The 23345-nt window shown below is 43.3% G+C and overlaps 3 protein-coding genes and 1 long non-coding RNA gene across 8 annotated transcripts; 2 read left to right on the top strand and 2 right to left on the bottom strand.

Annotated features, from left to right (window-relative positions):
* Window positions 1-275: 275 nt before the first annotated feature.
* Window positions 276-2556, top strand: LOC143899630 (ras-related C3 botulinum toxin substrate 1). Its single transcript, XM_077410048.1, has 3 exons — window positions 276-1345; window positions 1630-1841; window positions 2254-2556. Exons 1-3 carry the CDS (start codon window positions 973-975, stop codon window positions 2554-2556), a joined length of 888 nt encoding a protein of 295 aa, XP_077266174.1. The 5' UTR covers window positions 276-972.
* On the bottom strand, window positions 1721-5126 carry LOC143899637 (uncharacterized). Of its 2 annotated transcripts, none has more exons than XR_013257552.1 (3): window positions 4994-5126; window positions 2288-2552; window positions 1721-1862 (listed from the first exon to the last, which is right to left on the bottom strand). It is a non-coding gene; the product is annotated as an uncharacterized LOC143899637 (long non-coding RNA). The 2 variants fall into 2 exon arrangements; XR_013257553.1 differs by lacking the exon at window positions 4994-5126 and adding an exon at window positions 4194-4456.
* LOC143899617 (putative tRNA (uracil-O(2)-)-methyltransferase) lies at window positions 5110-7289 on the top strand. The gene is made up of 2 exons (XM_077410022.1): window positions 5110-6069; window positions 6300-7289. The coding sequence occupies exons 1-2, from the start codon at window positions 5110-5112 to the stop codon at window positions 7176-7178; spliced, it is 1839 nt and encodes a 612-aa protein (XP_077266148.1). The 3' UTR covers window positions 7179-7289.
* Window positions 7290-7394: 105 nt separating this feature from the next.
* LOC143899615 (uncharacterized) lies at window positions 7395-22854 on the bottom strand. 4 transcript variants are annotated; one of them, XM_077410013.1, is made up of 25 exons: window positions 22581-22854; window positions 21959-22188; window positions 21527-21642; window positions 21142-21447; window positions 20828-20962; window positions 20300-20464; window positions 14523-14654; window positions 14136-14279; window positions 13940-14057; window positions 13515-13657; window positions 13213-13438; window positions 13003-13081; window positions 12736-12871; window positions 12525-12664; window positions 12029-12382; window positions 11460-11694; window positions 11157-11394; window positions 10940-11049; window positions 10613-10858; window positions 10128-10486; window positions 9926-10055; window positions 9728-9837; window positions 9397-9646; window positions 9033-9309; window positions 7395-8839 (listed from the first exon to the last, which is right to left on the bottom strand). In XM_077410013.1, the coding sequence occupies exons 2-25, from the start codon at window positions 22062-22064 to the stop codon at window positions 7668-7670; spliced, it is 5427 nt and encodes a 1808-aa protein (XP_077266139.1). In that variant the 5' UTR covers window positions 22065-22188; window positions 22581-22854; the 3' UTR covers window positions 7395-7667. The 4 variants fall into 4 exon arrangements, with proteins under 4 accessions (XP_077266139.1, XP_077266141.1, XP_077266143.1 ...); XM_077410015.1 differs by having other exon boundaries at window positions 22591-22854; XM_077410017.1 differs by lacking the exons at window positions 20300-20464; window positions 20828-20962; window positions 21142-21447; ... (1 more) ...; window positions 21959-22188; window positions 22581-22854 and adding exons at window positions 14850-17704; window positions 18104-18327.
* Between the last annotated feature and the right edge of the window lie 491 nt (window positions 22855-23345).

The raw sequence follows: 23345 nt of genomic DNA, 5'->3' as shown, positions 1-23345 counted from the left end.
TAGCAGCAGGTAGAATAAAATATTACAAGCCTTCGCTTGAAGTCGAATATATATTTTATTGAATAAAGCGGATAATGAGATTATCGATAATGATGAATAATATCAAATCTTTCGGATTTTGTAGCGCAGGCTCGACGAGAAAATAATCCAAGGGAAGAAAGAGAAACGCGGCCTTGGAAAATTGTCAGTGCGGACTTGCGGACTTCCAAATCATATTAATTGCCAAAACCGCCGCGGGTCACGCTAATTAAAGAAGAAAGAGAACCGCTCCGAGCAGCAGCTTGGCGTACATTGCTCTCAATTACGCGCAAACAGATTAACCATCGCCAAAAATTACCGCTTACTCCGTAGTGAAACGCGCGACGCACGCGAGTGCGAAGTGCGAAAGGGTTGAAGGACGCGGCGCGGCGCGCGCCGCTCACGCGCGTCCACCTGCCCGGCGTGCCCGCGTCGCGTCGCCGCGCGCGCGTGTGCGCGACCGCTGGGTGTCTGTGTCTGCGTGTGTCGTGCGTCCGCGACCGGAGGGCGCACACCAGGAGGCGGGGGCGCGGTAACAGGTGGCTCCGCGATGCGGCAGGTGAATCGGGCCAGCTCGGACCTCGGACTGATGGCTTTTTTTGTGCGCCTCGACCGACCACGGGTTCCCCCCGCTCGCGTTCTCGCACAGTAATCCCAGTTCTCTTATTGTTTTCGCGCCGCTTATCTAGGTCTCGCGACTCTCGCGCTCCCCCGTCCGCCGCTAGACCATAGACGCGCCAGGTCGACCAGCGGAGCACCGTCCCGACGACGCTGTCCACGTCGCGCCGAGGAATGACGTGTGCGCGGACGCGACGTTGCGGCCGAACGGCGACCTGAGGTGAATCAACGACGTCGTCCACCGTCGGCGCTCCGAGGAGACGGGAAGGGTTTCCGCGAGGGTCACCCGTCGTATCCGCGCGTTGACGACGCGCCGTTCCCCCGACGGACGGACGTATGAAAGGTCGGAGCTGCGGTGGTAGGATCAAGAGCGAGACAATGCCGCCGTCCTCGCACACCAACTGGACGAGGCCGTTGCTCAAGGGCGGACAGACGACGCAGATGATGCAGGCTGCCAGGCAGCAGCAGCAGCAGCTGGCGACGGCGACGACGGCGACCACGGCGACGACGACGTCCTCGATGACCATCGGAGTCGCCGCCGGAGCGCAGAATCAAAATCTGGCGGAGCATCCCGCGACGCCGCTTGACAGGAGGATCAAGGTGGTCCTGGTGGGCGACGGCGCGGTTGGCAAGACCAGCCTGGTCGTCTCGTACTCCACCAACGGCTTCCCCGGGGAATACGTGCCAACCGCGTTCGACAATTACAATGGTGCGTATATAATTTTGCATGACGCAGCCTTCAGGATTGTGATTCGCGGGTACACCTTGCAGATATTGCGAAGCAACATGTGTATCTTGTTGTGTAGAATACAATTTTTAACATGCATGACAAAACAAGATATTTACTTTTGCTTTGTATCCTAACTGATCTTTTAATTGTAATTTTTTTTTGTCTACATTCATTGACATTTCATTCCGAGCAAGTACATATAACAATGTATTGATGTTAAATCAGTCCAACGGTACTAACATCTTTGTGATATATTTATCTAGTGGTCGTAAATGTCGATGGACAACCGCTGAACGTCCAGCTGTGCGATACAGCGGGCCAGGACGACTTTGATCCCCTGAGATCGTTGTGCTATCCCGAGACAGATGTGTTCCTAGTTTGCTTCAGCGTTGTATGCCCCTCATCTTATCACAGTGTGGCTTCCAGATGGATCAATGAAGTGCGAAAATACTGTCCCAATGCCCCAATCATTTTGGTACGATATCCAGAGAGAGTTCTGAATTATTTTTAAATAGAATAGAATATTTCTGATGCGATTAAATTTATCATGATATACTACCAATATCGCAATAATGATATTACAAACGATACAATTATATGTATATGTATATTATATGTATATTATAATTGTATTGTTTTAAAATAATTTTTTAATAAATATTATTGTATTAGAAATCATATTAAATTGTATCATTTTAAGAGATAGATAAGAGAATACAATATATAATTGACATAAATTGATACATTTCTAATACAATTAAATTTATCATAATCTACTACCAATATCGCAAAAATGATATTATAAATGATAACAATTATATATTATAATTGTATCATTTTAGTTCAGTATTATAATCGTGTTATTTAATTGTATTGCAATTTTCTAGGTGGGGACAAAGAGTGACTTAAGATCGGACGTACGTCTGATGCTGCAATTGGCGAGATACGGTCAGGCACCGATCACCACTATCCAGGGCCATCAATTGGCGCACAGGCTAGGCGCCGTCAATTACGTAGAGACGTCCTCGTTGACGCAACACGACCTCAAGGAGGCCTTTGATCAGGCGATAGTCAGTGCCCTCAATACGCGACGCGGAGGCGCCAATTTACTATACCGGCGTAGGAAGCCGCCCCCGTTGTGGCGTAGATGGTTGTGCTGCTGGGAACGGCCGTCTTCGAGCGAGACCTAAACAAAATCCTATCTTAATTGATAGAGACTCTATATACTTCTTTAGAAATCCCTCTGTGATCATAGGCGGTCGCCCTGCTTCCTGTCAGAATCGTCATCCCTCGGCATAACATACTCAGTAGCTACAGTTGGTTGAGGATTATCTCGTCGTAAAAATAGAGCTGCGTTGGTACTTTGTTATTTAGATTTTAGACGGGACTACTATTAATAGTCACTCGCGCGCGCGAGTGAGAGCCGAGAGCAACCGTGTATTTACGCGCGATGCTTCAACGTGGCTCATTCATTTCCATCATCTAACACGTAATTTTTATACTGTACATTTTTTATGCGTTTCACAAACTAACAAACTGCCAGAACAAAACGCCAAAATACGATATGTCGGTTAGTAAAGCCGAACAGTAATGCCTAACTCGCGCGAACGAACGATCCGTAATCAAGGGTGGCTCAACATGTACAATTGACGAACACACGAGCGACTTCGTCGGGGAGCAAACGTTAATCGAATTAACATTTCTGACAGAGCGGAGCGAGCGAGTGCCGCCCTCGTGAAAATTCCTGAAGCCGCATGGCATAATTTATTGTAATATTAATCGTATTAATCATTATTTTTGTTACTAGCATAATAATTGGCTACTCGCTGGTTGTGATTTTTTCGTGTACGTAATATCCTTGTTTCAATTGTGTCGCGGTAAAGATCGGTTCTTTCCCCATTCTCTTTCACCCCCCTCCCCCCTCTTGCCCTTTCTTCAAGGATATTAGGTGGCCCCTTGTTTTACGACCACCGTAGCATACAACAATTGTATATTTTTTACTTGTTGCGACCTCTCGTATATATATAAATATATATATTTATTTTTTAATATCTTTGATATATATCGGTATTTTAGTAGAGTAAATGTAGCTTTAATCGGACACTTTTTACAGATCGGCGATATGATCGTGACATCACGCACATAGAATTTATATATAGCGTTTATAAGCGACGGCGTTCCAGTTAACAATATTTCGTAAAATACGTTTTTTTCTTTTTATATAAGCATATGTGATGTAGTAGCGTTTGTACGAGCGATATCAACCGTATAAAAGAATATCAAAATACAATAATTAGCGATGAGAGATAAAACGCGAGTGCGCGTAAGAGGTATATTCGGCGAATATCGGACGTATACTCGGGGGGGATCTTGCTAGAAAGATTGCTGTGATCTTACTTGAAACTCTTCACCGGTAATTCTACTGTGTGTTGCGTATGGAATTGTATTGAATAAGACTGCTGAAAAGATTCAAAGACTCTGCGCAGTATCGTAGGCTTAATCTGCTGTAACACCTTCATTTCCATCACATGACATCATCAAAAATAAATTGTATATAAGTATTTATTCATCGAAAAAAAACGAGAGTGGTCTTTTCGTGCGTGTCATTTATGACGCAGTCTGTCAGGAAAGAGCGCGATTGGCATAACTTTTACATGAATATCATTAAAACATCATGATAAATACGAACTATCAAGTAATTGCGTCGCTGTTAGATAAGATGTAAAGAAATTAGAAATCGCCAATCCTTCTTGACAGAATGTATGTCACGTTTGAGATTAGAGATAACATTTTTCATAGCTTGCTTTTTTAATTTTTTTTCTCTTACCTCGTAAGATTATAATTTTCGTGTGATCTTATTTTAATATCTTCATTAATTTGAACTTTTTTTTTTTTTTAATTGATACGGCAAACTTGTATCGTTATAACAAAAAACAGTGCAAAGTCACAAAATTTGCTTACGTTGTTGACACAAATCTGCTTTGAACTTTGACCAAGCCTAATGAAAAGTCTTTGTTTTCTATCTTATCAATAGCGGGTATATTCTACGAGAATTGTTGTACCGTACGTCGAAAAATAGTGATAGAGAATGGGAAGGAGGGGAACACTCCTGGGCTCGCTCCACGTGCGTCTCGCGATCATTGGGAAACGATGGCGAACCGAGTGCTCGGCAGCGCGACGGTGAACACGCCTAAACAGCTGTACAAATATTTATTGCGCGAATGCGAAAAACTGCCGGAACACACGCAGCAATATTACAAGCACTCGGTCAAACAAGTAAGTGCGGAATGATTTTCTGATTACGGTAACTCCTGCTTGACGCCTAATCAAAAACGGATCTATTAAATATCAATGTCTCTAACTAACGATAAGCTATCATCTATTATAATTTTCACGAGAAAAGTATCCCTCTTGCGACGAATCCTCTATTAATAAAGTAAGCTTTTGTTATTGGAAGCATTGTTTTTTCCCCAGAGTTTCAAGCAGCACGCCTCGGAATCCGATGAGGAACGCGTGCAGCAAATCATGGAACAGGCACTGCTGGACGCTAAGTGGGTGATACAAAAGGTACTCCTCTCGCTATCTACCTATATTAACTTTAATATTTGAATAAGCGATAACTCGTACCTTTTTCTTTACATTCGCCAGTACAACCAGCCAGGCAGTATCCCAACGCCCAAATGATAAACACAAGTTGTAATCTACAAGAAGCACACGTGGCAAATTAGTATTAGATATAAAAAATGAATTTTGAGGAGGTCGTTAGTGAGAGCACTAACAGCAGCAACTCACAGTTTTGGAAAGCCATCGGGATCTGGATGAGAAACCCTCATGTGGTTAACCGTCGAATCCTGGCGTCCCAAGAGCTATTAGCGGTCGAAGTCAACCGCGACGTTCCGGATATTTTCAAACGCGTTGAGAAGCTGCAGGTGAAACCTGACGATTTTGAGAGCGAATCATCCACGGGAGATGTAAAATATTTCTTGGACATTTTGAGTATCGCGGAATACTGTCAATCGGTTCAATGTACGGATCCGATCGAGGCGGTGAGCGACAAGACGTATCTGCACGTGAGAAAGCTGCTGCCACGCAACACGCAGGTATTCTCGTCCACGCTGGAATTCGTGTTTGTCGACAAAGGATCGGCGAGCGTTACCAGTCTCCACAAACCGATTGTCCCGGGTAAACAGTCCCTGGGCCCGTATACGGCCTACAGGATACAACATCGCGAGTACGTCTCTACGTGTATAAACGTATGTAAAACGGACGACGATGGTCACGGTAGAAGCTGCGATTGGCTCAAATCCAAGTTCTTTCCACGGCTGTTGAGATGGATGGACAGCGAGAACGACAGCGCCGGTCCGAGGATCAGCTCCCTCAGTCTCGTCTCCGTCGAGAAGTACACCTTGCTGTACAATCGGCTGAAAGAGAAGTACGGCACGGAAATGGTGAGGATATGGCCGGAGAACACGGACCCGGCGAAATTCGTCTACGAGGATGTCGCAATCGCGACTTACCTGTTATTGCTCTGGGAGAAGGAGAGGCTGGAGAAGGGGACGCAGGAATTGCAGTCGTTCGTCGATCTCGGCTGCGGAAACGGTCTTCTCGTTTACATCTTGTCCAGCGAAGGTCACAGGGGGACAGGAATCGATCTGCGCAGGAGGAAGATCTGGGATCTGTTCCCGGAGAGCACTCGTTTACAAGTGCGTGAAAAATTCGCTACAACTGTTCCACTTGAATGAACTTGGATATTACGTCAGCCCATAATTATCCTGTAATTGCTCCTTCTAATTTTATGAGTAATCTTTTTACTTCATCTCTATTGATCGATAAACACAAAAAATTTATGGATTGACATAACATTTAACGCCAATACTCATTTTATCGTGCAAATATACTTTTGTTTTATTTTAATAATCATATGGCATTGTAGGTCGGCACGATCGTTCCATCCTCGGACACGGTCTTCCCCGGCGTGGACTGGATCATAGGGAATCACTCGGACGAGCTTACCCCGTGGATTCCCGTAATTGCCGCGCGTAGCTCCTACGAGTGCCGGTTTTTCCTGTTACCGTGCTGCGCCTACGAATTCGACGGTAGCAAGTATCGGCGGTGCAACGCCGCCGAGAGCCAGTACTCGGAGTACATGTGCTACGTTAGAAGCGTATGCGAGGGTTGCGGCTTTCTCACATCAGTGGACAGGCTGCGAATCCCGTCGACCAAGCGGACTTGTTTCGTCGGATGGAAGAGGACTTGCGCAAAGGAGAATATCGCGGCGCTGGACGCCGATATCCAGAGGATCATAAACGCACGATCCCGAGTGGATGACGTGAAGACCGAGGCGGAGAACGGCGATCTGTGGTCCGCGAGCTTCAAACCGAGGGACTCGACGGAACGAACGCGAAATTGCACGCAGCTGGACAAAGAGCTGATCCTCGAGATAGTCAACGTGGTCGCGGCGCATCTCCTCCGCGCGGGTCGCCGAATACCGTTGGAACGGAGACCCGGTGAAACGTGGAACGCCGGCGGGCAGATCGGCATCGGCGAGGTGGCGAAACTGATCGCGCCCGGGATGCTGCAACAGCTGCGACACGAGTGCGGCGGGCTGCAAACTTTATTGAAGAATCACAGTCACATCTTTTGCGTCGCTCAGGGAAAGGTGCAGCTCAGGATTCCCGGCACCGTTGACAAGAGGAAGAGAAGGAGAAGGAATACTCGCGAACCTTTGAGGAAGGTGAAACCTTGCTGGTTTCACAAAAACCACCCCGACGGGTGTCCCGCTCTCGAGATCGATTGCGACTTCCAGCACTGAGTTTCCTTTGTTGTTTGTTGTTCTATGTTGCGAAGTTTTATATGTACTTATCCAAGTCAAACGTGTACGTAACACGGTGCGTTTTATTTTAAATAAAAGAAGATAAATGTCGGTTGTTGTGTGACAAACTGCTAAAATAAAAAAAAGATTCTTTCAGGCGACAATTTCACGACATGTGGCTCAGCGATATAAAATATAACAATAGTCGACTAAACAAACGGTATTAAATTATATCTCGAGCATATTGTTACAGCATTAGCGATACGCAAAACACATCACAGCATTTATCATTATAATTAACGATTAACGTACGAAATCCCTTTTCTCTTCACATCTGTTCACTATTTGGAAGCGTAGTATTTAATCGTTGGTGAACTTATTTGCGGCACATTTGTAATTAGTACATTGTATTACACACCTACGAGCGATTTGCTCGAATCACAAGATTTATTTTCTCGAAGGGACTTCTTAAAACTTTTTAGAAAACGTTTACTTGAGAAAATCTACCACCAGTATGTCGTCCAGATTTAGTAGCTTGGTATCGCCGCCTTGATTCTCCTGTAGAAGCGCGCCCAACATCTGCTGGCCACTCTTTAGCTTCTTGACGTCGAGCATGACCAGCTGGTGGACGCGTCTCAGATGCGTCTGCAGGTTGCACTTTTGCGTGAATAAATGCTTGCAGTGCGGGCAGGAGTACGGCCGATCACCGGTGTGATGCTTCTGGTGTAGCTGCAACGTAAACTTCTGCGCGAACGACTTGCCGCATTGCTCGCACTTGTACGGCCGTTCCCCCGTGTGAATACGCTTGTGCCGTTCCATCTGATACGGCTTCATGAACGTTTTGCCGCACACGTCGCACTCCTTCCTTGAAGGCTGCGTCGAAGCCTTCGTCGTCGTCGTTGCCATCGTCATCGTTCGATCGCTCGTCCTCACTTCAGATACCCCGGCGCCGGTGTCTTGAGTCTGCATCTGTACGGATACAGGGGGCATACAATTGTTTATCTGAGTAACTGTCGCGTTGCTCGTGTCCGCAGTTGCCGTCTCCGTCAACACTTGGTTGGTTATCACCATGCGATCAGCGTTACCCAGGTCGCAAGCTTCCTGGAAAGGATCCGGATTGACTAACTCGATCACATTGGTTGGCACTCCGACGCCGGTGGTATCGGAACCGTTTGTCGCCGGCTGCGTCAGCAGGATGTCGTCCGTTTGAATGGTAACGAGACCGTTCGCCAGCAGGAACTGCAGATTCGCCACCAGCTCGTTGTTCTCGTTCACGGACAGCATAGAATTGTTGTTGAGAATCGTCGCTGTCGTCGCGTCGGCGTGGTCGAACGCGATTTGATTCGGCAGATGAACCGTAGTACCGAGATTCACTGTCTGTTCCAACGCGGGATAATCCAGATTCTGCGATGACGCAGTCTCGTTGATCGTGGTAGGGGTCGTCGTCATTATCGTCGACGCATTGTCTAGAGAACTATTGCCGACTTTTTCGAGGCTGGCCGCCGCTTCCACCACCGCAGCGATCTTCGAATGCTTTGGCTTGCGCTTCGTGCCGCCCATAAGAGACATAAATTCCCTCGCGTGTTTCCGCATGTGTACCTTCTTGTGACCCGAAGTGCGGAATCGTAGATCGCACACGGGACACTTGAATGGTTTCGAACCTAGAAGATTTAAAGCGTATCGTTATGAATTATCGTTTTTCTTCAAGCAAGATTCTCATATTCAGCACACATAGCTCTAATTTAAAAGTTATAGATGAACGAGATATTCAAACAACAAGAATTGATCCTCCTTGTAATTATTTTCGCTAAATTGTGATATAAAATAATTCATTATTCAAGGAATCACTCTTACCCGTATGCAATCGCATGTGGACCTTCAAACTGCCCTTCGTAGCGAACATGCTGCTACAGACGTGGCAGCAGAACGTCTTCTTTCCCGTGTGAACCTTCATATGCGCATCCAAAGTGCACTTGACTGCAAAGCTCTTGTTGCAGTGATCGCACTTGTACGGTCGTTCGCCCGTATGCGTGCGAATGTGCCTGATGAGGTCGCTCGGTTTACGGAAAGTTTTCGGACAGTACTTGCACTTATTAATGTATTCCCTCGTCTCTTTTTTCTCCGTATTCTCCTGAATGATCAAATGACGTTACAATGATAAGTCACTTGGTCGATGCAAGACTTTGTGCGAACCAGTGCAAATATTGTGTGTACTTACGTCAACGCGGTCAATGCTTTTTCTCTCGGCGACTGCGGCCATCAAAACCTTCTCGGAAACCGACGGGTTCGGATCTCGCATATACAGCGTTATTATCCCCGATAGGTCGGGGTTCGAGGAAGTAAGATCTTTCTGAGAACTGTCCGGTTCCGTGGATGAAACATTCCAAGACTCGGTATGCATTTTATTGTGAAATTTCAATTGCTGTTTGCTGCCCAGTGTCTTCTGGCAGGTCGTGCATCTCCACCGCCTGTGAAAAAGTAAAAAAAATCATGATTTTTTATTGAGACATGTTTGAGACATCTTTCGTTATGTCAATTAAATCATTTACTGCTTCGTGTGCATCTTCATATGCCTGCTGAGACCGCCATTTGTACAGAATCGTTGGGAACATTCCGAACACTCGTACTCTTTGGCACCGCGATGAGTTTTCAGGTGTTCCTGTAATAATTATGTTAATTGCATGATTATTTTATTGCATGACTAAAGTAATTGCAATGTACGAATATCTAGGAAATGTTTCTCGTACCTTCAATCTCTCTGTCGTGAAACCTCGATCGCCGCACACGTGGCACTGCAGCAGAGTGTTACACCCCGCCGAGCTGTCCATGCCAGAAGAAACAAGCGTCTCCGACTGTATTGTGCTCTGGAAATTCTTCCTACAGGCAGCGCATGTCTCTTAATTATTTGATAGTAAAACGGTTTTACACATACGAATTAAAATAACTTACATAAACAAAGAATTTTTTTCATTCTCGCATGACACAGTACTGCTTTTTTGCATTGTTTTTTCATGTTCACTTGTGCCTTGTATCTCCGATCCATTTGTGGTGTCTGCCTTCGCGATGACTTTCGAGTACTTCGACGGGGACACTTGTGAGAGTCTCACCAATTCCGAGCAATTCTCCTTAGGACTTATTACCACCAGATGAGTGTTTCTCGTAATTTGAGAAGCGTCTACATTGCTGTTTGTGGTAACTGGACCAGCTCGTTGTTCCTCTTGCTGGTTGTTTCCCATGGATCTGGGCAAAATATTGGACATACTCGTGGAGTTGGTCGGATTTAGATCGATGTCCATATCGTTATCCGTCTGGAAAATCGATTATTAATATCATTTCATGATTATAGAATATTAATATTTTATCGAGATACTTTTGTATCGAGCCTACGCGTAGGTTCTAAAACCATATCGCTTTTACATAGAAAATGCATTTACCTGCAATGTAATTTGGTTCATATCAAACGAATCGAATTGTGACATGAATATGTTATTGTTCGATGATTCCAGATTCTTGTTTTGCTCATATATAATATTGAGCACCGGTTGTTCTCTGGAATTGTTGAGAGAACTCGTGTTCGCCTCGTCCATCTGCCTTGGTAGATTGTTTGCTCCCAGCCCGAGATTCATGTCGATATTAAACAGTTGCTGATTCAGAGTCTCTTCGATCTCTCGTATGCTTTCCTACAAAATTTTCCAAACGTCTTATTCATCACTCTTTATATTACAACACATTTATAAATCTCTTATGAATATTGGAATTACCGGCGTGAGAGTTTGATCCCCTGAGTAATTAGGTAACGTGATAGTACCGGTTTCATCGGCGTGTAGCGTCTGCGAAGTTCCTAAATTAGTTGTGTCGACAGATAAATTTTCTGGAATCATATATATAAATAGATTTAATTCTCGTTGATTTCTACATGCTTAATTGATTTTTCTGTAAAATTTTGCATGTAATTTATATCTTTTGGAAAACACATACGATTCACTATCGACGACGTTGCGTTGTCCGGGAGTAAAAAGGATTTTTCTTTCTCCGCACTGAGACTTTGAAACTGATCGGAGAAGGCCTGTGTAAAATCTGGCGCCATTTGCGGTTGAAACGACACCTCCATATCTTCGGCGAGTGTGATGCTCCCCGGTAATGCTGAGGTAGCTCCTTTATTCTCGCTCAGAGGCTGCGGCTCCTTTTGATTCTGCGTCTTTTGTTCCTCTAATTGCTGTTCGTGCGTATGACATTTTAATACTTCTAATAGTTTCTACAACATACGTTAAATATACCAACCCGTTGCGCCAGCTCGTGCTTGTGACTTTTTATGTGCTTCCGGCAATTGACGTTCGTCTTAAACGTCTTTTGGCAGTACGGACACATGTACGGTCTTTTATTGCTATGCGTGACTAAGTGCCTCTTCATGCTGCTCTGCGTCGAGAATTTCGTGTCGCACATCGAACAACTGTACGGCCTCGCGTCGTCGTGCGTATGCAGGTGAGATTTCAGAACGCTGTTCGTTGTAAATCTCCTGCAAACCAAGAAATGTAAGCATTCTGATCGATACGCGGGCTGCGTTCCTTTTGGGCGCTCACGCGCTGTAAGCTGCTGTAAGCATCATTCTATCTTCGTTGCACATCGAATATCAAACGAAGATAGAGCGATGCTTACAACGCGTGAGCGCCCAAAAGGAACGCACCCGCAATGTAAGATATATTAAAAGTTAAATTACGCAAATAGATTAATCAAAAAATTTATTTTTTTTGTGTATGTATATACACGGTGTGTATATACATATGGTTCTTATACTGAAGAGATTTTTTGTTCAATTTAATATTAGACTACACAAACGTTAGATCTCGAACCTGTCGCACTTGGAGCACTTGTAAGGACGCTCGCCAGTGTGCCTGCGATAATGTTGCTTCAAATGGCTGACTTTCCTGAACGCTGCGTGACAGACCCAACACTCGTGCGGCCTGGCCACACCGACACTTTCGTACAATTGTTTCTGTTTCGACTGCACCTGCACCACGCTGATTTTATTATCGGCATCGCTGATGACGAGCGGTTCTTGCAGTACCACTTGCGGCACTAGGCTCTCCGCTTCCGGCGATATCTTGGGCTTCTCCCGTGCGTGAATCTTCATGTGATTTTTTAGGATGGTGCTCGCGCTAAATGACTTGTCGCATATGTTGCACTTGTGCGGTTTCGTGTGTAATCTGAGATGAGAAAAATTATTTTTATTAATAAACATTTGGATTAGTCTTGTTATGTCTTGTGCAAAAAAAACCAAGAAAGGGAAAGATAGATGCATATGCAAAATGATAAATTAAATTATATAAAAAACGTTGAAATTTTTGCCTCGTGTGAGCGGTAAGGCTGCTATGACACGCAAAGGTTTTGTCGCAGGAATCGCAGGCGTATTTCTTCAATCCGGTGTGAGTCCGCTCGTGCGCTATCATTGTCGACTTTAGCGCAAAGGAACGCACGCAATACATACACTGAAAGTTGCGAAATAAGTCAGATGTAACATCGCGATCCGTATTTTCGAATAAAATAAAATTTTAATTACCTTGAAGGGCTTCTCTTGGGTGTGTACGCGCAAGTGACGTATCAAGTCCGACGGCTTTTTGAATTCTTTCGGGCAGAACGAACATGCATACCACCGTACGTTTCCTATGCAGCGTTGTTTTATAGTGAGATACTTCCTGCGAATGTAGATAGTTGCTTATTACACAAATATAAAGTTTCGTCTATTCCGTCATCACATACAATTTTTTTAATTGCCGATCTACTTTTCATCACGATTTTACGTTCCCCGTAGAGTGAAAATTATTACCTCGAAGTACCACCAGCAGTTCTATCCAACAGCGTGACATACGACGTTGGCGAATCCGTTTTCTTCGGTTCCGCGGTTTCTGCGAGCAAAGGAATTAGGTATTTATATCATTCGAAGTAACAACACTTATAGAAAATTACATTTATAGAATATTTTATATTCATATATTCAGATGTTTATCACTTAATGAATGGCGAATAAAGCAATTACCTTTCGAAGTGCCTTCGTTTTTGTTCGGCAAGCCGCTGTTTTTCAATGCTTGTTGCAGGATATCGTTCTGTTCCGCACTTAACGTCGCGGTTCTCGTGGAATCTGCGGTATTGTTCACGACGGATTCCAAGGATGCCAATTGCGATATGACGCTGTCGACGGTCGCGCGCATGTCAGCTTCTGACGAGATATTGGAATTAGCTTCCGAGGACTTGGCGACAGATTCCTATAAACAAGCGCAACGTTTATAACTCCGAATCCTATCGAATTCTATCATTCTGTGTAATAAGTATTGCACTTACCTCCGAAGAAACGGAATGCATTCGCTTTATGTGTCCATTTAAACTGCCCAGCTTCTTAAAGATGCAGGAGCAATAGGAACAGGCGTACGTGGGTTCACCTTCTGGCGCATTGTGTACCCTGAGTATATGCGCCTTTAGATTCCCTAGAAAATTAGACAGTAAAACTCGTAGCGATTTAAGATTCGTATGATTTCCAGCGCATTACAGACAGATGTTTCCGAACTGATGATACTTATGACCAAAAAAAGATGATTTATGCAGAATAAAAATTTTTTCCTAAAAGACTTGTGTTTCAAGAAGGATTATTGTGAAGATATTTAATAACATATTCGCACTTCCTTAGGCTTAACTCATTTTCTCTTCGATTGTATTATCAGTTCAGAGACATTTCGCATATATAATGTTAATTACGAATTCTCCCAAACCTTTTTGACTAAACTTGGCGTTACAGAGGCTGCAGGTATGCGGCCGAATGCCCGTGTGTTGCCACGTATGGATTTGCAACGAACTCCTTTGCGTGAACTTCTTGTTGCACATGGTACACTGCATAAGAAAAAGCATATGTATGAAACTATTGTTCAAGGTATTATCATTAATGAGTCTCTTTCATAAAACGTTTACCTCGAAGGGCTTTTCTCCGGTGTGTACTCTGATATGTCGCATCAGTTGGCTCGGTTTTTGGAAACTCTTCAAGCATATGGTGCATTTGTACATTGTTTTATGTTTCGTTCCCCTCTTAGTTTGCTTTACTATCTTCGTCTGTAGCTGTAGAGAAATAATAAACGCGATAAGACTCCCGGTCACACGCAGACGCGATCTGTTTATTAGAAGCGTAAAAGCGCTCCCAAGGAAAAAATAGGATGAAGCGCAGAAAGAAGCTACAGTTTTATGCAAAAGGAAAAAAAAAGGTAAAGAGTCTAACAGAACATTGATAGTGTTGTTGATCTACTTATCAAAATGTACAGTAAGTAAATTTGATAAATTACTTAATAAATTCTTCCTATTTACCCTGTAATGCTCGCGAATGTGCATTCGGTAGAGTGCGGGCTGGACGAACTGTTTGTTGCATAATTTGCACTTTCGCACATCCTCGCTCGCCCACTTCTCTCCGTGAAGTTTTAAATGCGCGTCCAATTGAGCCTGTTACAATACACGCAAAAATAATTTAGATCTTAGAAATAATTGTAAATTATTTTATATCATCTATTTCAATGCTATTTCACACACGAATTATATGAAATATTTCATCTATTTAATTCTCCATAAAGTACACATCTCCGAACATCCTTGCGGCTGTACGTATAATAATTTTAGGGATTACTGAGATTGATGTACCTTATAATACTGAGCGCTGATACCAAGTGCGAGATGGAACACGCGCGTGCAGATGAAGAGGAGCGCGAAATTCAGGCAGTCTACGGCGAACGACATATCGGAAGACGGCACCGTGGCTCGGATTATGTCGTGTAACATAAAGTAATACGCGCCGGCGGGCAGTGGGTACTTATATGGCAGTGCTTGGAGCAAAAAGTAGGACGAACACAACGCGGTGACCCACGGAATTATCGTGGATACCGATCGGCCGTTTCGAAGAAACGCCTTTTTCGCAGTATCAACGCCGATAAAGAATGAACACAACATTGAACACGAAATTTGACTGTTACTATCGCGTCTTGATAGTAAATTGAATCGCGCGTATGCCGCGCGTACACAGAATTCCGCTAATGACTCGCGTCGGGCGATAAATCCAGACTCCAAAGTCGCCCGCAGCGACTTTTCATCATCTAGCGATAAAGACAACCGAAGAAGGAAGGAGCGAAGTAAATTGAAAATCAGACTACTCGTCTTGGAGATCAGACTACTCGTCAAGCGATTAATTATATACGTGGAGCTTTATTGCATTATGTCGACATGGTTCGCGATGCGGCAGCCGAACGAATGGCAGAACTCGGATCCCACTCTCTCTTTCTTCCTCCCCTCTCTCTCGATACTTTCTTCCGCTACGCTTTTCTTCCTTATCTTCTCTCGGAGAATTTCATATCAGAATATATAATAATTCTCTTTTCGTATCTTGTCTCTCCTTTTTCTCTATCTCTGTATATCTTTCCCGTTTATCTTTCTTCAGCGAATTTCATCTCGCGCTGCATATACGTAATATAATTCTCTTTCTTTCCTTCTCGCAGCGTCCAGAGCCTGGCAAGGACGGTTTCAAGACGGATCTCGAGATCGTGGGGATTACCGTGCTCTTTTAATACCGCGCATCGCCTCCGGTATTGCGTCTGCGAAGGAGGACATTGCACTTTTTCCGGCACGCATATTGTTAGCGGTCCAGCCGCGGCAGTCACCTCCCCTCTCGCCCTTTTGATCTTCCCAAAGACGTCCAATCTTCTTTCGTCTCGTTCTTCTTATTCTCCCTTCCGCCCACGGATCGTACTTCTCTTCTTCTTCCGCTTGATCGACCTACCGTTTCTTCGTCTTCTTCTCTCTCGCACGCTTCCCTCTTCCGAGTTTCGTCCTCTCGTTCCAGCAGCAGCAGCAGCAGCAGCAACAGCAGTCTTTTTTCTTTATTCGCGATGACGAAATTTCGATTCATCAACGACAAGCCCGCCGCTCGCATCTCGGATTCCTCAAATACTGTCGACAAACGCCACTGGCGATCTGCATAAGTAAACTTGAGACGGCATAACTCGTAAGTCCGTAAAATTTTACGATAGGCGAAAATTTTAAGACTGGCAATATTCCAGATGAGATGACAGAAAAAGAAGTTCTTTCACTGATTCTGCCTTTGCGACCCTTACATGAAAAACTGAAGTTCCACGACGAAAGCGTTTCGGAAAATATTTTCCATAAGTCTATAGGGCACTATACGGTTTGCCGTAATAATCATTCACAATCATTAATTGAGAAATAAAAAATCTAATAAAATGTGGAGCAATGTGTGAGATTAAGAATATCTGTTCCGTCCTCGTGAGCCTGGAGTTTATCTCATTTTCTGGCAGCGTCCGAAAGAAAAATCTAGATTGAATCGACGGATACATTTCGTTGCAGCGATTCTCTTTACAACGAAGCGCATTGAATCACCAACGCACGGAACATCTAATCACGTCGGACGTAGCGATTCAGGAAACGACCTCCGGCGATACACCGCCCACCCTTGAGGAGAGCGCATTTTCGCTAAACCACTCTCCTATATTTCGCTTCTTGTCATAAAACACTCGTAGATTCGTACAGCCGTGTAAAACAACACTCTATATTCTGAATGGGAATTAATGTCGAAGAGAACGCAGAGCTTTTTGTAAAAACGCGTTACAGCGTCGGAGAGACTTCACTGGGCCAAAGGACCGAAGAATCAGCTTTATAGCTTCTTTCCAGCGTCTTCCCTCGTCATTCGAAGATGAGAACGATCTGGGCAGCGCGAATCATTGCACAGCGACGGACGAGCAATTGGCGTGTCAAATGTCATGCGGGCGCGGGCGACGCAAATGACTCGAGACTGAAGAGTATAGGAAGAAGAGGTTCGACGGCGCGCGTTCTTAAGGGACGGAGTTCCTAAAATACGGTCTCGAGGAAGCGTCATCGGTTTCCCCGTATTAAATCGCTCTCCTTCTCGCCACCGTTCCCCACGCCGTCGTAGATTTCGCCGATCGCCTCCCTCTGGTCTTCATCTTCTTCAACGCGCGTCACGCCGCGGTCGGATTATTATTGCTTCGTGCGTAAACACGAGCGCGAAACAGGCCTTTGCGAAAGATCGCGCTGTCGCTCCGGGCGTTAAGTTTCTTCCGCGAAGAAAACTTGATCTTCCGTATGCCTTCGAGGTATGAAACAACGCGGTACGACCGCCGGATCGTTTTTATATCTCAATTCGATCGCGATGATTAAATATCGCTCGCAGGACGGACGAGCAATCCCGACGGAGAGTCAAGCGATTTTCAGGGTTAATGTTACTAATAATAGCGAGTTATCATCGGAACGGCCGGCTATATATCCTCACTCTTCCCGGTAAAGTTCAACGGTTCGTTTCTTATCAACGGCGGTCGCATTATCGGCGCTTTTATTTCGCCGGACGATCCTTCCTCTCCGCCGTTTCACTTCTGCCTCGCTCGCGAACTCGTTTTGTATTCGTTATCCCCTATCGATGCACGTTCACCGTAGATTATCAATCCGAGACGCATCGAGCACACCGACTCCACCTAAGCAACAAAAACGCACGTCAATTATTTATGCTCGGAATTTTTCTCCCTTTTTTTTAACATATAAATTTCGTTTCACGTGTCGCACGCATCGTGTATTAAAAAGAGACACCATCTGCACGATTTCTATTACGATCTTCGAGATTTTCGGGGAAAGGCGAGGGACCACCGCGAAGACGTTTCAAGTCCGACGCTAGAAAAAATATACGAGTCCGTGGACGAGCGTGTAAAAACTGCCGGAACGACCGTAAGCTGTGTTTCGAGAGAAGAAGTTCTTCCCCGTCGATACTTGGTAGAAGACAAGATATTACAAAATACAAAATTGTGTGTGTGTGAGTGTCCATTGCCAAATGATCTTGCAAAGAAATAGTTTGTTCCGGTCGCGTGTAAATTACTTGCATATTTATTTTTCAAGTCCTTTATCCTTTCGGTGGTAAATTCCAACGTTGCAGAACACCAACGAAATACGTGCAAGTAACTTTCGAATGTGTAGGACCATTATTTAATCAACGCATCGCGCAACGCATTCCCTAATTAATCCAATAAGGAGAAGTTAAATAGTTTTGCGACCACGCCATCTTGCAGACAAATAAACATATAAATTCTCGCGGCGAATCGCACGTTTCGTAAAAGGGATACGCGTTCGGCAACGGGATGACAAAAGCGCGTGCATGTGTACGCTTCGCGAGTACCCGCTGCTCACTGACAAAGCGGCTGTAAATGTCGCTTACGTCGTCGTCGAAATCATATTCGTCGTCATCGTTATCGGTTCTCCTTTCTCTCCGCGAGTTGCTTTGAGATTCATCCGAGAAGTGTCATAGTAAATGAATCATATTAGATCTGATAGCTTGAAATTCAAATCCGCACTATTTTTATATGAACAGAGAGATTGTTTCTCTTATCTGTATCTTCGCCTCAATCTTCTTTAATTTTCCTCATTTTTCTAAAGTAATTATTTTTCATATTTCTTAGCCTTTTTCATCTTCAAATATGTTTCTTCATATTTATACTGATTTTCTTTAAATTTCTGATTAAAATTAAGATGCTTATATCACTTCCTCTCCTTGGTCTTCCTTTACATAAACTAAATCCTCAAACTTACAATCCTATCTTAATACATCCACGATTTTCTCTATTTTCTCATCGATTCTCTCTTCTTGTACCTAAAATGTATATTTGTGTATACTCAAATACACTGACCGAGACGGATTCGACGATGCAATGTTTCCTGGAGTCTGTTCCGCACATTTCGCCCTCACACGCGCGTTCACGCGTGTGCGTGGTCGTGCGGCGCGTGTCGGCAGCCAAACGCGAGGGCAATCGGCGAGAGATCTGTGTGAGATCATACGATTCGGTTGCGTAATTCGTGCGCGCCCCATTAATACAGCCGCCGTCGCCGCCCACTTGCCCACGTTTTACGGCCCACGTTGCTATCACGGTCACGCGTGATCGCTGCGACGATCGGCGATGATCCCGATCGATTCCTATTTTCTTAATATTGTCTTCGTAAACTCGGGCACGTGGGATCGCAACGTTATATCGAAGACGTCTTCTTCTGACAGAAAACGCACACGTTTCTTCTCGCTGGCCGATCAATTAAAACGCTCGATCGAGGACATCGCGCGTTATCTCGAATGCACGATTCATTAATTCCGTTTCCTGCAAATTATTGCTAATGGTGCTTGTTATACAGATACTGTTATGAATATGTAGCAGAGATGAAGCAGCTAAATACCATTTTGACGCTTGCGAAGTGTGCAAGGCCGATTACAGCTGGTGGCATACTTTGAAGACGCTATGAGATAATGTCCTCTTAATCTTCGAGAGCATTGAAGGGAATTATTAAATCATCTCCTTTATGTCTTTGACTGCAGTCGGTCGCGGGTCGACATACGGCGAGAGAATCGCGGGTTCCTATATTTTCTACGATCGTTTTGATTTTGGCTGGCTGGCGCCGAGCAATAATAAATCGTTATGGGTCACCGAGATCGACCCTTGATTAAACCGAGTAACATCCGTTTTATATCGCGGCGTTATATCAGCAGGACCAAACTTGTTCATTGTCTAAATCTTATTCGTTAATAATAAATAGTTCTTACCGATCGTTCAAACAACCGACGCTGTGAAACAATGATAAGTACATTTCGAAGAATAGATTCGCGCGTGTTAAATAGGTAATTAGAATTTGTATGTTATCAATTGAGGTTTATGAACGCCAACTCGGGCACGTGGATCAATTGAGGAACGAATGAACGAGCACGAAGCAAAACAGCCAGCACTTTAGACCTTAGCCGCAATAATTATGTATATCGCATTCGCAATGATGAATGTTATCAGTAGGTCGGTCTGCGCGATCAGCAGAAATGCGCTAGCAGGACAGAGCATCGATAAGGTAATCTTAGCGCGATACAGCTCTTATGTATATGCAGACTGTTTCAAATCACCAGATTGATATTTCAAGACCCGTCTTTTTGTGACCATTATCGAAATTGTACACAGAAATATTGAATCTTCGGCTGCTTGGTTATTTTACATGTAGAAATAAATTATGTTTATACGTACAAAGGAATAAGAAGCAAATAATTTCAGACTTACCTTCGTCGAAAAGGCGTCCTCGCACTCCGTGCAAAAGAGATTCTCCTCCTTTTCGTGCAGCAACATGTGAGACTTGAGACTCGCCATTCTCGCATATTTCCTACCGCATTCGGGGCATTTTGGGTCGCCGGTATTATGCGTTGCCATATGAAGCGTGAAATTTGTCTGTAACGATACCATTGTGTGAAGTTACTAGACTGAATCCGATCATTGCATCCAAGATCAAGAAGCAACTTTCTCTTGCTACTATTAATCTAATTCTAATAAGAGATTAGCCAGCGATCAAGCACATTTATTCGACAAAAATTATTTAGATGTACGTTTTGCAATCCTAATTATTTTATATATATATTCTCTGTTTGATATTATCTTACTATGTTATATATATTAATTAAAATAAATTAAAATTATAAAATAACATGTATATATAAGTATAGTGACTTGATAAATATTTTCTTTTTCTAAAGACAGATACATAATCATGAGATTCATTTAAAGAGCCCTTTGATAGAAAAGAAAAGGACTTACTGGAATATTAAATGATGCTGGACATTTGGGACATCTATGCGGTTTCTCTTCCGCATGATTTTCCATATGTCTGCGGTACAATGTTTGTTTAGTAAATTCCTGCCTGCATATATCACACTTCAGAGACTGCGCATTCTATGACAAAATATTAATAATATACAATTTTGTGATAAGAATAATTCAGAGAACCATGGTATAATATAAAATATAATAATTCCAATATATATCACGCAAAATATAAATCTATTGTAAATGACTCAAGACGATAAAAATATCCTCAAGCTGTAGATACGCTAATCGACGATATTACATACTTGCGAAGTTACTCCAGTCTTTTTTGGTCTCCCTGGAGATCTTTTGTAGGCGTTCTGTATCATGGATACAGTTGTCGATTCGTTTTTAGCATGATTGTCAACCGTTGATTGCCCTTTGTCCGATAACACATTGCTATTATCTCTAATAGGTAACAGAGATTCCGTAACTCCACATTCGTTTGTATCCTGTACTTTCAATTGCTCCGTGACTGCAGATGCATTCTCCAAATGTTGCATCAGTGGCAGTAGGTTTGTTTGTTGCATCACAGTTCCCGACAAACCGTCCACATTCAATTGGAAGACAGACTGAAAGAAGAAAAGCGCGTCGTGTCCAACAAATCTCGATGTTGCTCAACGTTTTCAAGATACTATTGAATCCACATACCGGATGTAAAATAAAACTTCCATCCACAGTCTTTATCAATGCTGGGGACACCATGTTATTTTGTGGCATTAAAGCGATTGGTGCTGCCATGAATTCCAGCGTGCCGTCCTCATGTTCTGGGGGGAAAAAAAAAAATCAAACTTCAGTGATTTCGCATGAGCAGAACCTCGAGCAAAACATATATATGTTTATTAGATAATCTCTCTGTTTACTTGCATGTTTACTTAAATTACAATTCTGTTAAGCTTAGTACATTAGTGAACAATGTGAAATTCTAAACATGTAGATTGTAGATAAACTTTTTAATTACTGTGTACAGAAAGCTACAGAATATATGCATTGCAGTTATAGAATTATGTACGCAACTTTGGATCCCTTCTAATTATTACGCTTAGATTGTTTTTATGTAATACGTCAGTTTTATCCTCTCACCCCCTACTGCCAGCAGCGTATGACCATCGTCCGCAGCGATAAAACCAATCGGCACTGTATCACTGGAATCGGTCAGCTCCATAATCACATTCTGTTCTGTCAACATGCTGGCATACTTTAATGCGACGACAAGTAGCAGTTGTCAGACAAGCAATACGAGCTTCTAGAAATGCCTCACTTGTATGTAATCTGCTGCAGGCCCAGGTCCGAATGTTCAAGAATAAATCTTTCTGTAACAAAACATTAATTGACCAATGATTACAGATTACAGCAATAATTAGAACTCATTATAACCTAGTAGAGGCCTAAATGTTAGTTCTAGACTACAGTTCCTACTGTCGCGCGCATAACTGTATTATTAATAAATTAATGATTACAACGATAATTAGATCTCTTAACGTTAATCCGACGCAAGTTGAAATGTTCCACTAATACAGTTCCAGGCTACAGTTCTTACTGTCGTACAACGTATTAATGACAAATTAATGATTATAACGAAAATTAGATCTAAACGTAATGTAACACAATTTAAGTTACAGTTCTCACTGTTAACACGCTCAACGCATCATTAAGTGTGTCGCTTATAAGGACAATTAGACCATAATCTCTGTGCAAATCTAACCTGATCTAACCTATAAATCCAGAACGCGCAGTGTTATCGTTAGGATCTATAGCGTGTCCCCAGTTCGACGTGACCGAGCTGTCCCGATCTGTTCGTCGTCCCCGCGGCGGATATTTGACCCCGAACTTCTCGTCTGCTCTCCGCTGCTCTCGTCCACCTCACACAAACGCCTCCATATATGTTGTTTTCTCGCTTTGTTGTGTGTTGTGTGTGTTCTCTCCTTTCCCCTCTTATTCATCCGCCCACGCGTTTGCTTTAGCGATGAGGATGCGCGCCGTGCCGATGATCACCGGTTCGTCGCATTCACGGCGCGGCGTCCGGCGTCCGCTATCCGCTCCCTTTAGTTCCTTTCCCTTAAAATTTCTATAATTTATTATTTCTCAATCTTTGTTCCATTTGTTAATATAATTTCTTAATCTTTTTTCTATATATGTTATATTAAATAATAAAAAATTAATAATCCGTTCCGCATTGGCAATAAGATATATAGCATAGCAGAGGTATAATAATTAAGTACATCAAAGGTGCCGACACTCAGTGTCGCTATACTGGGTAGGGTATAGTTATATACTGTGGTATTGGTACCTTTACCTTAATTGAAATAGTTTTTGTTTAATAGTTTCAGACAAATCAATTTACTTTTTACATGTTTACTTTTTATATTTTTTTACATACACTTTGTAAAAATTATCTGATAAATTAGATTTAAAATAAGTTAATGTTTAATAAAAATATTCATAATTTGAATTTTTGGGGCGATGGTGT

Source organism: Temnothorax americanus, unplaced genomic scaffold (genome assembly GCF_048541705.1).
Source record: "Temnothorax americanus isolate GAGA-0224 unplaced genomic scaffold, ASM4854170v1 Scaffold28, whole genome shotgun sequence".
Classification (NCBI taxonomy): Eukaryota; Metazoa; Arthropoda; class Insecta; order Hymenoptera; family Formicidae; genus Temnothorax; species Temnothorax americanus.
This window is presented reverse-complemented; position numbering and strand designations above follow the sequence as displayed.

Excerpts from the sequence above, each read along its gene's own strand:
- LOC143899630 (XM_077410048.1), top strand. The coding sequence starts at position 973 with ATGAAAGGTCGGAGCTGCGGTGGTAGGATCAAGAGCGAGACAATGCCG. Across the intron at positions 1,346-1,629 it reads CGCGTTCGACAATTACAATG|TGGTCGTAAATGTCGATGGA; the intron begins GTGCGTATATAA and ends ATATTTATCTAG. Across the intron at positions 1,842-2,253 it reads CCAATGCCCCAATCATTTTG|GTGGGGACAAAGAGTGACTT; the intron begins GTACGATATCCA and ends GCAATTTTCTAG.
- LOC143899617 (XM_077410022.1), top strand. The coding sequence starts at position 5,110 with ATGAATTTTGAGGAGGTCGTTAGTGAGAGCACTAACAGCAGCAACTCA. Across the intron at positions 6,070-6,299 it reads CGGAGAGCACTCGTTTACAA|GTCGGCACGATCGTTCCATC; the intron begins GTGCGTGAAAAA and ends ATGGCATTGTAG.
- LOC143899615 (XM_077410013.1), bottom strand. The coding sequence starts at position 22,064 with ATGTTGACAGAACAGAATGTGATTATGGAGCTGACCGATTCCAGTGAT. Across the intron at positions 10,487-10,612 it reads TGAACCAAATTACATTGCAG|ACGGATAACGATATGGACAT; the intron begins GTAAATGCATTT and ends TCGATTTTCCAG. Across the intron at positions 10,056-10,127 it reads GAAAAAAATTCTTTGTTTAT|GAAGAATTTCCAGAGCACAA; the intron begins GTAAGTTATTTT and ends CGCTGCCTGTAG.